Source organism: Scardinius erythrophthalmus (assembly GCF_964197995.2).
Source record: "Scardinius erythrophthalmus genome assembly, chromosome: 10".
NCBI classification, from domain to species: domain Eukaryota; kingdom Metazoa; phylum Chordata; class Actinopteri; order Cypriniformes; family Leuciscidae; genus Scardinius; species Scardinius erythrophthalmus.
This window is the reverse complement of record NC_138230.1, coordinates 10491371-10504060: the sequence shown is the minus strand read 5'-3', so window position 1 is coordinate 10504060 and position 12690 is coordinate 10491371. Positions and strand designations below refer to the sequence as shown.

At 37.3% G+C, this 12690-nt stretch overlaps 1 protein-coding gene across 2 annotated transcripts in view; it reads right to left on the bottom strand.

The window, feature by feature from the left end:
* LOC308697438 (E3 ubiquitin-protein ligase TRIM39-like) overlaps positions 1-11618 on the bottom strand; it is a 40167-nt gene extending 28549 nt beyond the window's left edge. Inside the window, exons 1-8 of one of the 2 annotated variants that reach the window (XM_081376668.1) lie at positions 11482-11618; positions 10681-10759; positions 8635-9224; positions 8419-8514; positions 7874-8107; positions 7644-7782; positions 6787-6813; positions 5922-6631 (exon numbers count right to left, since the gene is read on the bottom strand). In XM_081376668.1, the coding sequence (XP_081232794.1) occupies positions 6066-6631; positions 6787-6813; positions 7644-7782; positions 7874-8107; positions 8419-8514; positions 8635-9224; positions 10681-10747 (1719 nt within the window). In that variant the 5' untranslated portion in view covers positions 10748-10759; positions 11482-11618 and the 3' untranslated portion in view covers positions 5922-6065. Of the gene's footprint in view, positions 1-5921; positions 6632-6786; positions 6814-7643; positions 7783-7873; positions 8108-8418; positions 8515-8634; positions 9225-10680; positions 10760-11481 lie in introns of those variants that run through there. The other variant, XM_081376669.1, reaches the window with a different exon arrangement.
* Positions 11619-12690: the final 1072 nt, after the last annotated feature.

Below are 12690 nucleotides of genomic sequence, written 5' to 3'. Positions count from 1 at the left end.
TATGCATGTTTAAACTTTTATAACGTAATCGGAACCTACTGCAGTGTGTTAAAACTTCAACAACGTAATTGATCAATCAAGTATTTACCATATATTTATTCTTTTAAGGTTATACAGTAGTATGTATATATGAGGCTACTGTCACTTTAAGAATTAACACACATACCAACAAAGACAAACTCGATTTTTTGGCAAATGTTTAAGACACAACCAAATGTGTTAGGGTGAATACTTGACTAGGTAGACATTTTCAATTAAAATAAAATATCTATGACCATTCAAACGCCATATGACACTAAAAAGAACTCAATTCAGTGCTGTGCAATATATTGATAAAGTGTAAATTCTCTGATGTCCACTTTGAATTCAAACTTTGAATTATTTGATAAAACACGTTTGCATTAATCAGTTAACTGATCCTCATGTGATTATAAATGTATGATAGAAACAAACTTAACTTAATTTGTAAGATTACTCACCATATGTAATTGTGTGTCCACCATGAGGTTATCCTGCAGCAGAAGATGATGATGGTCGAGAAGAATTGTGTCCGTGCGTGGTCACTCACGTGGCTTAAACAGAATGCAAACTTGTCATTTGATTTGAAGCATAATCACACCAACTTAACTGTTGCTTGACTCATTTTAAAGTATTAACCACTATTGCTACTTTATTTTTTCTCATTCACCAATGTTTCTACATCAATCAAATGTCAGAAACTTATGCAATCCACTCAATGAACGAAATGCAGATACGCAATGTATAACGTTACAATCTACCGATAGTAACAATTATATACTATTTTAGGGTTTTTCCTGTATCAAAATGAGTTGAAGGTGGTAAAATCCTGCTTGGAAAAAAGGTATCTGAACTTGGGCTGTCACGATTATTAAATTTGGTAGACGAGGAGTTTTACCGCGACGCGCTGTTTGAATGCTGAATGGATCAAATGATTGACAGCTGCAACGGAGGGAAGACGAGTTAGCGCAAACTTTAATTTAACGATGTAAAATTTCTTCTGTCCCTCACAACAAGATATGAAATGGCTTTACACCACTTAAATCATTATATTATAATTTGTGAATGATTGAGTAACAATATTTCTGATTATTTATCGCGACAGGCCTAATCTAAGGCTGTCTGAGTTTTGAGGACAGCCGGATAGGGCACGCCATTTGACGGAGGCGGTCGCCTTGTAATTCTCAATGCAGGAAAAACCCAAATAAATAATGTAATTAAAAGTCCACAAATTATCTAACGTAACTAACGTTACTTAAAGGGACACTATGCAAGTCTGAGTGTTTTTTCTCTACGAGCTCCCCCTAGTGTCTGGTAGTATAATGCTTTTCAAACACTCTGTCGTAAAAACGAACTGTTGTCCCTCCCCCCTTGCCACGAGCAACCCAGCTGATCAGCTGTCAACCTAGCTGAGCAGAGGAACCGGCTATTTCAAAACCAGTTATGTCTACCGAGGCAAGTAAAGCAATACTTTCTTTCCAACTGATGGCGATTTATTTATTTATTGTGTTGTCATGCATACTAGTATTTTTACCGGGAACGAACGATATGAACGAGGCGAACTACTGCTTTCGTGTTTGTTTGTTTGTTTGTTTTTGGGAGAATGGGCATGAGCATAAAAAATATATATATATCGGAGGCCATAGGCGCCGATACCGTGGGTGCTCCGGGGCTCGAGCACCCACGGAAAATACCGAGCACCCACGTGTGCCAGACTGCCATTAAACATTGCAGTTGGTGCTATGTGAAGTGTTTCTCGGATGAAAACGCCTATTTAGTGACCCCGCTCTGTACGCAGAGACACGTTGCTCCCAGTCAGTATATCCTCTTGAAGAATTAACCGCAATGGTGAGTCAACAAAAATTTTGCTCAAACGGGTGCGGGTCGGACACGGGTCTAAACACGGGTTTAAAAAATCACGTACAAACGTAAACATATATGCACATTTTTAGGAACACATCTGCCTGTATTTCAAGTAAATAAAATAATTTAAAATCCACATCAGTTTATTTGTGCCCACGCCCTCTCAGGAGTCTCTATACTTTCACTTTTAAAAAGTCATCATAACCGCGCGCGCGATCTGCTTACAGTCATCGAGATGGATGCTGTCTGAGGAGTTGAAGAAGAGAATAGCTAGTGGAGATAGTAAAGTTGTCGACAAAACTGAAGAAAACAATGTTGGGAAAGGCTTTGCTGCATGCATTTTCGTGTTGGATAGCCACAAATGTGGAACTTCATCGCTGAGGAAGCACGCAGATAACTGTTACTGTAGTAACAAACCAAGCAGTTCTATCGAACAGTATTTGTCAAATTTAACACTGTTACATTTTGTAAATTTCACACGAAGCTGATCGCGGTTACGTGTCAGTTAACCTCCAATCCTGTCTGTATTTGTGAGAAGTGGCGCTGTCCTTGAAAGATTACTTTACGGCTGTATTATCAAGTAGGCTAAATAGGTGTGTGTGTGTTCGTGTCGGCCGCTGTCCATTTCCTGAGGTTCTGAAATGCAAAAATTTTTTGACTACTTTTTTTTTTTTTTTTTTTTTTAAAGGGCTTGCGCCCATGAGCACCCACGGAGGAAAACATAAATCGGCGCCTATGTCGGAGGCTAATATTTGTCTAAAGTTATATTAGCAAGGTCTATAAGTTCATCTGGTAGAATGATGGTTTACCTTTGCTTGTCTAAGAAAACATCAGAACGTTTTTTCTAGCTCGATCATGATATGTGCAACATTTTGCGCGTCTGATATTGCCTACTATCAGACGCGTTGACTTAGTGACATAAAATAAAAGTGTAAGTTACACAAATAAAACCGACAGAGGAACGGCCAAACAACTACAGAAATCAAACGTGTTTGCTATGACAATGCTAACATCAAAGTTATAGTATCTAGCGTACTAGTAAGCCCCTAACAGACAGCGATCATAATAAAAACCTTTACAGACAATAGCAAACATCCTGAGGTCGCAATTACTTGAAATTTAAATATTAAACACAGTTTATTCCAAAGATACTTAACTTACAAGTGCAACAGCAGGATCAGCATCCGTTTTGCAGGCTTTCTGTTTCTCTCAGTTCTCACCATTCTGAAAAAGCCGGTCCGATATATTTACTCGAGTCTGACTTCTTGCTCGGTCAGTCTCCCGTTTCCTCTTTCGTTGGTCCTCCGACAAAGATTTCCTAGCTTTCTGCTTCTTTTTTACAGGCTCAGCCATAACTCAATCTATCGTTGCCCTTTGCTTATAGCTAGCACGCCGGTGCTTGAATAGGGGCGTGTAATAGGGGCGTGTACGTGTGCAGTGCCGTCAAGCAATTCGTTACATCGCGAGACCTGATATCACGCGATACTTCCTGACACCGACCCGCGTCCCAAAGTTGCAAGTGAGTTTTTTCCGCTCTCGGGCACCAGGGGGGTGCGAAACCACCACCATTCAACCCGAAATAAGTAATATAACCATTCCACTGACTCCGAAGCTGTTCAGTTAAGGTTAAAAAGTTACCTAGAGCACCTTTAAGTATCTATTATGTTACTAGGCCTAACAGTTATAGCTAACATTAACTGTAGCCTACACTTGAAATATCAGATGACTCTGACCAAAATAAAACAGATATTCAACCAAACACATGCATGAATGCATTGAATTCTACTTTAATATTATACAAATGTATATCAACGGCGATAAAACTTAAATAAAACTTATTTTTAGGATTACTCACCAATACTGTGGATCCGCAACAGTCTTCATACAGCAAAACAAGATGGCGGCCGAACAGAAAATTCTCGACCCAAGCTTGATGACGTCAGTAGTCACGTGGTTTGTCGTGGACGTAAAATTGTAATTTGATTTAAAGCAATTATTTTAAATTACACCCAAACAAATTGTTTTACTTCAAGACAAATAAACTCAATTACATTAGACCAACGACAAGCCAGAAAAGTGAATGTATTGAGTCAGATCAAGTATAAAAAGTTCTTTAAACTAATGACAAGCCATATGCACTTTTTAGAGTGTACATTTGTTTGCTACTTTGAAGCAACCACTCCCTTCGTCATTGGACTCGTGGGTAAGCTTTTTGAGGTGTTAAACATTTGGGCTGTGATTGCTTTATCTCCCCAGTAACTTACAACAAAGATGAAAGACTTATTTTTGTTTAATAAAACAAAAGGAAAGTGACTGTCTCAGCCTTTGTTTGAGGGACATTCAGTATACTCACAGCCTTAAATGTTATCACAGAAACATTACAATCAGACACCATCCTCTGTTATGATGTTTATTAGAACTGATGTTTCACTAGAGAATGGAAATGTGCCAATTTTCTCACACACTGTACAGTGTGCACACAACAGGGGCAGAATAGGACACACAGACCAGGGCGGAGCCAATGGAAGAACCGATGTGCAACAGGCCTCGGGGGTCAGCCATGTGGTGAAGATTTCCTCATCCCCCCTCTTATCCCCACCTCACTGGTCTATAGTTGTCAAATAAATTAAGAAATAGGGAAAGAATGAAACGACAACAGTAGACTCTGAAAACGATAGAACCATAGTGTTTAAACTGCTACAACTGTAGTGTTTTGAAGAAATACTGCTCTGTTTTGTTTTCTTTCTTCCTCTGTGCAGATAAACACTTGAGGGCTGTTCCAAAAAAAATCCATATGCAACGAAGTCTCATCTGCATATGAAGCCACAACCTCAAGAAGACTACTACACCCACTGCTGAACGAGCCAATCACAAAAAGAAAAAAAAAAAAAAAAAAACACAACGCAGAGATACAAAACCTTCAGTCATCCATCGATATGATCAAGACTACAAGCCTGCACCATTATCTGAGTGCTGCACCTGGTTAATATGACTGAAGATAACTTTTCATGGTTCGGAAACCTGTTAGCATCAGGTGTGTCAACCAACAAATGTCTCACGTCCAGCACAAGGAAATAACAGTTTTCAACCAGAAAAGACTATTACTCGTAAGGACTTCACGGACCCTAGTTGCATGTTATGTTTCTGTGTCAGCATGCAATTACAGATGAACAACACAGAGCAAGTTATATGTGCCTGTAACTTACACCAGTTACAAGAATGAACTTTATGTGTCTAAATTTGTATTTTTGTGAGAGTTTTTAAGAACTCTCAAAGAGGGGACTGAAGGATTCAAATTTAAGAATATGTTTTCAGATATGCTTCCTTACATAACATCACAGTGAAGAATAATGATTTTAGCTTTTAAGGTTAGGTTATAATGGTATCAACAGCTCCCCTGTTTTCTCTATTGTGTTTTAAATGAGTCTTTAATGGCTCTAGCCAGTAGCTCCAAGATGCACCCTTTGTCTTAAATGGCTCTGGGATGGCCCGTGGAACCAGAGTTTCCTGGCCAGTATCAGCATTTGAATAGGTATGCTGATTAAATTGATACTGGTAAACACGCTGGGGTCTGGGGCAGGTTACCTTAACCTGTATACTCATTTACATGCTTTGTTTGAATTTGTCTCCACCCCCAAAAGTCCCTCCTCCTAAAATGCCTATAAGATAACATGTAAAGTTATGTTAGATCAGATCATGTTGGAAGTTTCTACAGCCGCGTACAGAGGAGTTTCTCAATAAAGAATAACTTCAGTTGAACGCGATCCCGACTGTCTCACTGGTCTCTGCTTTGAAGAAAGAAAAACTTTACAACACTTTAAATACCATGTACATGCAATGATATATGAATATGGTAATCATACAGTTCTATCATATCAAGGTATTACCATCTGATATACCACAGTAATATCACATAACTTTTTGTTTTGAGATGGTAGAAACAGCCTTGATACAATAATTGATTAGGTTACTATAATTTGGTTTTAAGATTTTGCAGGCAGTTTCACTAAAATATAACATGAAATTATGAAACAAATATTCATGAAAAAAATCCTTTACTGATTAAGCATTATATTTTACATTACAATATGTAATTTTGATTTTTAAAAGATTAAAAAAAAATAAAAAATAGCAGCACATAATGTTTTCGGATTTAGTTATAAAGATTATTATTTTCATCTATATCATATTGGGGTGTAAATTAATTTATTATAATTGACAGGAGTGATGATCAGTGGAGTTGAGTTTTTACCTCCATCATTAAAGCATGGGCTAAAATATGGATAGAGTTTCCCAGTGAAAGACTGATCAGTGAAAGAGTAGAGATGAGAGCTGGACTCCACATCATAAAAGGAGACCAGACCCTCCTCATAATCCACAAACACACCGACCCGCTGCGGCTTCACTCTCACACACAGAGAGACACGAGGATCAGCACAGGCTTTATATTCATTCCCATTCCTCAACCACACAGTCCAGTGTCCATTACTGGGTCTCAGTGTGATCTGTCCCTTCCTGTTAATGGATTCTCTGGCCACTCCTAAAGTCCAGTCAGTCTTTCCCTTCACCTGCACCTCAAAATAAAATCTCCCTGAGGAGAATCCCTCCTTTCCCAGGACATTTACACATTTATCAAATCTCTCTGGTTTGTCTGGGAGTTTCTGTATAATGTCTCCACTTCTCACTTGTTTTCCATCGTCAGACAGAATGAGATATGGATGAGCTGTATCAGGATCCAGAGTCACATCCACTGAGAAAACAGAGAATATGAATCATAAATTCACAATACAGATATTTAGTGATGATGTGTGTAATATGTAATCAGTGTTTAATCATACTGTGGGTCAGTGATGAAGCTGTGAGTATCTGAATGTAATCTAGTGTAGTGCAGACAGCACACTGTACCTGCATACTGCTGTATCCACTTCAGTTCTGTAGAGACACATGACAATAAAACATCATCAGATCTTTGACATGTTTATGTGTGGAATTATAGACAAGATTTAAGATTATATTTAAAGAATTGTGTACAACATCATGTTGTATCTGATCAATGTTTCTCTGCTGATATTTAGAGAATCCCTGAACTCCTATTGTGTTTGAGCTCGAAATATTCCTCCTTTTTAGAACATCTTTGGGAATGTTTTGTGAAACATTTTATGACATTTTTGTTTTAGATATTTTTATGTCTAATGTTATTCATCTCAGTTTTGGAGTGTATTAGTGTTGTGGTTATTCAGCAAAGACAACACTATAAAAAATAATCTTTAAGAAAGTGAAAATGAAAGCCCAGCACTGCGAAAGCTGTTTGAACTACAGGTCAGAAATATTCCTCTAAAAAAGAACAAATTTGCATCTTAAATTCATGATGTCTATCGATTTGATTTTCTTCTGCTAAACTGATTTTATCTGACACATAATCACAACATTTAGATGAAACCGCTGAAAAGACCAACAGAAAATGGCAGTAAATTAATGTTTCTTTCTGTAGTTTCTCATCTAAAAGTGTTCACAGATTTATTAAAGCCTCAAGGTTCTGGTTACAGTGATGAAGCTTCTAGTACAAGATGAATTTACTGCATGTTTTCTGAAATTAGAGATGAATATGACCTGCTCTCTTCAAGAAGAACTGTGATGATAATGAGACACAAACACATGATCACACACTTCTCTTATTTCAGCTTTAACAGACTCATTCTTCATTACTGATATAAAAGATGATAAATATATGTATCTGTACGGTGTATTTGATATTGCTGTACCAGTTTGCGTGAGTTTCTCCTGTAGAGAGTCCTGCAGTTTAGTCAGAGCTCTCCTCAGAGTCTCCAGACTCTCATCAGTCTTCACACTGATCTCAGACCAGTTCCTGGTGTTTCTAGAGCTGCACAGGGATGAGTAAATCTACAGCAGGAGAGAGGAGAAATCCTTCAGCATGGGGAGTGTTATGGTGTCATATACTGCATTATCATTGATCAGAGAGATGTTGACTGACCTGTAGGAGGTGGAGGTGATCTTCAGTGTGTGAGAGCTGCTCTAGCTCAGTGTTTCTCATCTTTAGCTCAGTGATCTCCTGCTCCAGCTCTTCAATGAGCTCTTCCTCCTGTTTCTCTGCTGCTTTCTGCTGCTCCTCCATCATCTCCAGCAGTTCAGTCTGACATCTCTCGATGGAGCGGATGAGATCAGTGAAGAGCTCCACACGGGCTGCTTTCTCCCTCTCTGTGTTTCTCTGATCAACCAGGACAATCAACACATTATTAGTGGTGTTTGTTAAGAGAAGAATCAGTGTTATTATTTCTCATACTTCAGTGTTTTTAGGCGGTTTTCAAAATCCCTCATTCTGCACCATTTGCACTGAATGATTCCTCATATCATGTGTCTTGTTGAGGAGAGATGTGTTATTACTTTACTAAGTGATCAGCAAAATCACAGACGTGTCGATATTCAGACCGACTGTGACTGTGAAATTGCTTTTATACAGCAATTCAATAAACAACAAAAGATATTAAAATTAATTTAATTAAATTATTTTAAACTCACTTTTCTGACTTCTGCCGAGTGTTTGACGTCTTGAATCTTCTTGATTCTGTCCTGGATCTTCTGCTGTGTGTCTCTCTGTGTCTTCATCAGTTGAGTCTATAGACAGAGAACAACACACAATATGTTTTCATAATTGATTCATTTATATTAAAAAACATGTGATTCCTCATGATATGATAAGAGCCATTTAAAATCAGATTTGTCAGTAACTTTTACCTTCTTCTCTTCAATCTCCTCTTCTAAAGAAACAGTGTTGTGGTTCTTGTGATCTCCTTCAGTGCAGAATAGACACACGATAGTCTGATCATCTCTACAGAACAGCTCCAGAGGTCTCTCATGTTTCTGACATATATAGTCCTCCAGATTACTCACAGGATTGATCAGTTTGTGTTTCTTTAAACCTGCCACTCTCAAATGAGGCTCCAGGTGAGTTTCACAGTAAGAGCTCTGACACACCAGACACGACTTCAGGGCTTTCAGCTTTCTTTCCCCACAGACGTCACACAGAACTTCAGCTTTTTTCAGAACTTCAGCTTTTTTCAGAACTTCAGCTTTTTTCTCAGGACTTTTCTTTTTATAGTGATCTACAACTTCTCGGAGTGTGGTGTTAATCTTGAGATCAGGTCTGTGCTTGAATGTTTCTTTACAATATGGACAGTTGCAGGTCCGGCTGTTGTCCCAGCACTTATTCAGACAGGTCTTGCAGAAGTTGTGTCCACATGGAGTGCTGACTGGATCAGTGAACACGTCCAGACATATAGAGCACTGAAGCTCCTCAGTCAGTGGACCGCTGGAGGAAGACATCGCTGGAGAGAGAAATAAGATATTGCACTACTAGTCTAATGTTTGGAGACACTTGAAACGCTGAATTAAAGTTAGCAGATAGAGAAGGAAAAAGTTTAAAAAGAATCTCATGATTCCCCTCATGAAGTTGGTTGAATGTAAAGAGCAACTTTGACGAAATCAAATATGATTTTTCAAATATATATGAGATCATGTACAGTCAGCTGGTCATTACTGCAAAATGAACCCAGACAAGCTGATCAGAACCCTAATGTGAAGTAGTACTGTACATTCCTTCAGTTTTAGGCCCTCTTCTCTTTTCTCTTTATTTGCTCCCGCTTGGTTCAATCATCAGGAAGCATGGCATGTCATTCCACTGTTACGCGGACGATAGCCAGATTCATGAGCCTCTTAAAAGAATGACACTGTTAGACCACTACTCGAGTGTCTTGAAGATAAAAAGGCCTGGATGACTCTTAACTTTTAAGTTTCAATGATCAAAAGACAGAAGTGATGGTTTTTGGTGGCACCGATGGGACCCCTCCTGTTGATTTGGGTGCCTTGTCCCAACCATCACTAATCTAGGGGTTAAAACTGATTCTGACCTTAAGCTCGACAGTCAGATCAGGGCAGTCGATAAATCAAGCTTTTTTCATTTGAGGCAGCTGGCCAAAATAAAGCCATATCATCTAAGGAAACATTTTGAGACAGTAATCCACGCCTTTGTGTCCACTCGGATAGATTACTGTAATACACTGTATTTGGGGGTTAGTGGGTCTTCTGTAGCCCGTCTCCAGATGGTACAAAACACTGCAGTGCGTCTTTTAACTGAACACGTAAACACGAGCACATTTTGCCCATGTTAGCCTCACTTCACTGGCTGCTTGTACATTTTAGGATCCAATTTAAAATTATTTTATTTGCCTTTAAATCTCTAAACGGTCTTGCCCAACCCTACATTTGGGAGCTGCTACACCCTTACACCCCCACTCGTTCTCTCAGGTCAGCTGATCAACTGCTCCTGAATGTGCCCAAAACAACACGTAAGCTCAGACGGGCCGTGCTTTTGCTGTGCAGCTCCTAAACTGAGGAATGATCAGCCTCTGTCCATTAGACAAGCCTCTTCACTCTCTGGTTTTAAATCACTTCTTAAAACCAACCTTTTCTCCTTTGACACCTGACGGTCACATTTTGTCTATTTTATTTTTTACTGTTTTTTTGGTATGTTTATTTTTTCATATGTTTTTTGTCTGTTGATTTGTTTTATCTGCATTATATGCTTTACATAGAGTATGTATTTTATGTTTTTTTGTTTATTTTTTCTGTGCAGCACTTTGGTCCACTTCAGTTGTTTTAAAGTGCTTTATGAATAAAGGTTGATGTGATTTGATTTGATTCCTGAACTGTACATTTTTAATATAAATATCACCATAAAGTCATTCTTGAGCTAATTCATTTTTCTCTGAGTTATTGACTTACATGGACGTGTATCCTCAATACTCCGTCTCCTGGTTTTTCTTGTTCTTGTTGGTGAAGATTCTGCCATTGTTCTTTCCCTCTTGGACATTAAAAAACATATTGTATTTTACAATATAAATTATGACCAATAGACTGAAAAGACCAATCTAATCACATTTGCTCCTTGAAATATGTATTTGTATTTGGTCACTCAGGTTTAAATAAAATCTTACCTCAAAAGTCAGATTTGGGGTTACTTCATATTATCTCATGACCACTTAATAAATATGTATGTTAAAGTGTTAAAATCTCACTGATAGTGAGCGAAACAATCACTCCACATTCAGTGAATGAGTCAATCTCACTGAACAATCTGAACTATGGTCTGATTAGATCACAAACAGCAAGTGCAAAGTAGGTCATATACTTACAAATATATATCTCCACAAAATAAACAGCCATATTGTGTGATCAAGTTTGTATGACTAAGTGTAATTTTAATCTTGTTTATTATAAAAGTGATTTTCATCTTCAGTTTAGCAGGTTTGTGTTCAGTGAATCTGCAGGTCATTTACTTCCTGTTTCTTTAGTCTTTCTGTCCTGTGACAAAATGACAGAAACGCCAAACTTTGCTTTACAACCAATCAAATGACACACTTTTAATACAATTCTGATACCATTTCAGTGCAGTAAACAACTAAAGTAGTTGAGTATTATATATGATTAAACCTGGTTCTGTTTAACTTATTCCAGTTTGACATAAACCTACTAAACCATTAGAAACCTGTTCAGCACAATCTCTCTTATATTTCTATCTCTTACCTGTGAGGATCAGATGTGTCCACAAGACAATTTGAACGGATCAATAAATATTCTGTAGTTTAAAGAGGTTGATCGTCTCAGGCGTCCATATTGTTGTTGATCAAGTTAGTTTCACTTTCTCTGAATCTCTCTGAACTACAGTGATGTCAGAGCTCCTCCTGTGTTCACACACTTACATTTGTCCCTGTATTCAGTGAATCATGACTGATGTTTCTATCAGATTAATCTCAGCGTCTTTATCAAGATGATTCCTCTATTCTTCTATTGGGGGAAAATAGTTTAACTAATTAATGTTGTTCATAAATAAAGTCTTCTTTACAGACAAAGTCAATAGCACTCAAACATATCTTTGTCTAACATCTTCCTATAATATGTTTAAAATATTTAAAAAAGAAATTCCATGTATGACTCTGTATTATGTTAATGCCTTTCTTCAAATTGATTCAATATTGTTTGTTCTGTTTTTTCTAAATGAACTGGAGTGCATTACCAGACAATATAAGCAAGAGTTCTGGGTGTCCTGCTCGCTGACTCTGTGCTTGCACTGCAATATACAAGGACTGGTTTAACTTCAAACTACTTCATTGGAATAAATGTTTTATAATAGACTATATAATGCACAAAAATAAACAATTATTAACTATTACAGAGGAATGATTAAAATAATAAATATATAAGGTGTCATTCATGTTTACAGTAAGTTTGTAATTTACACAGTGAAAAGCAACAAAATATGAAAATAAACTTTAAATAAAATACCCCACAGATATTACACAACATATACTCTGAAATTCCTTATAAGTTTTCCTCAGTAGGATATTTTCCTGTAGGAGAGAGCGGGCACAAAGTAACGCTTTTGACTTTCTCAGTTTGTGTAAATCTACTTAGGGTTCAGAGTATTTATTTTTTCCCCACATTAATTTCACACATGTCTAGTACAATTATATAGTTTTGTTTTAATAATACAGTATATACTTTTTTTTTGATATACCCCGAAAGAATGGAAGTGAAATGTGACAACATGCCCCATAGGTGGGGTACATTGTAACATGACCATATGACAGATTAAATGCTATCTGATCTAATCAAACAAATATACAAGACAAACTAAAATATTTTCTAAACAAAATACAATTCTTTACTTTTTCATATAAAATAATGGCATTTTTTAATAATTAAAAATAAACTCATTTTTGAGTTTGATTACAA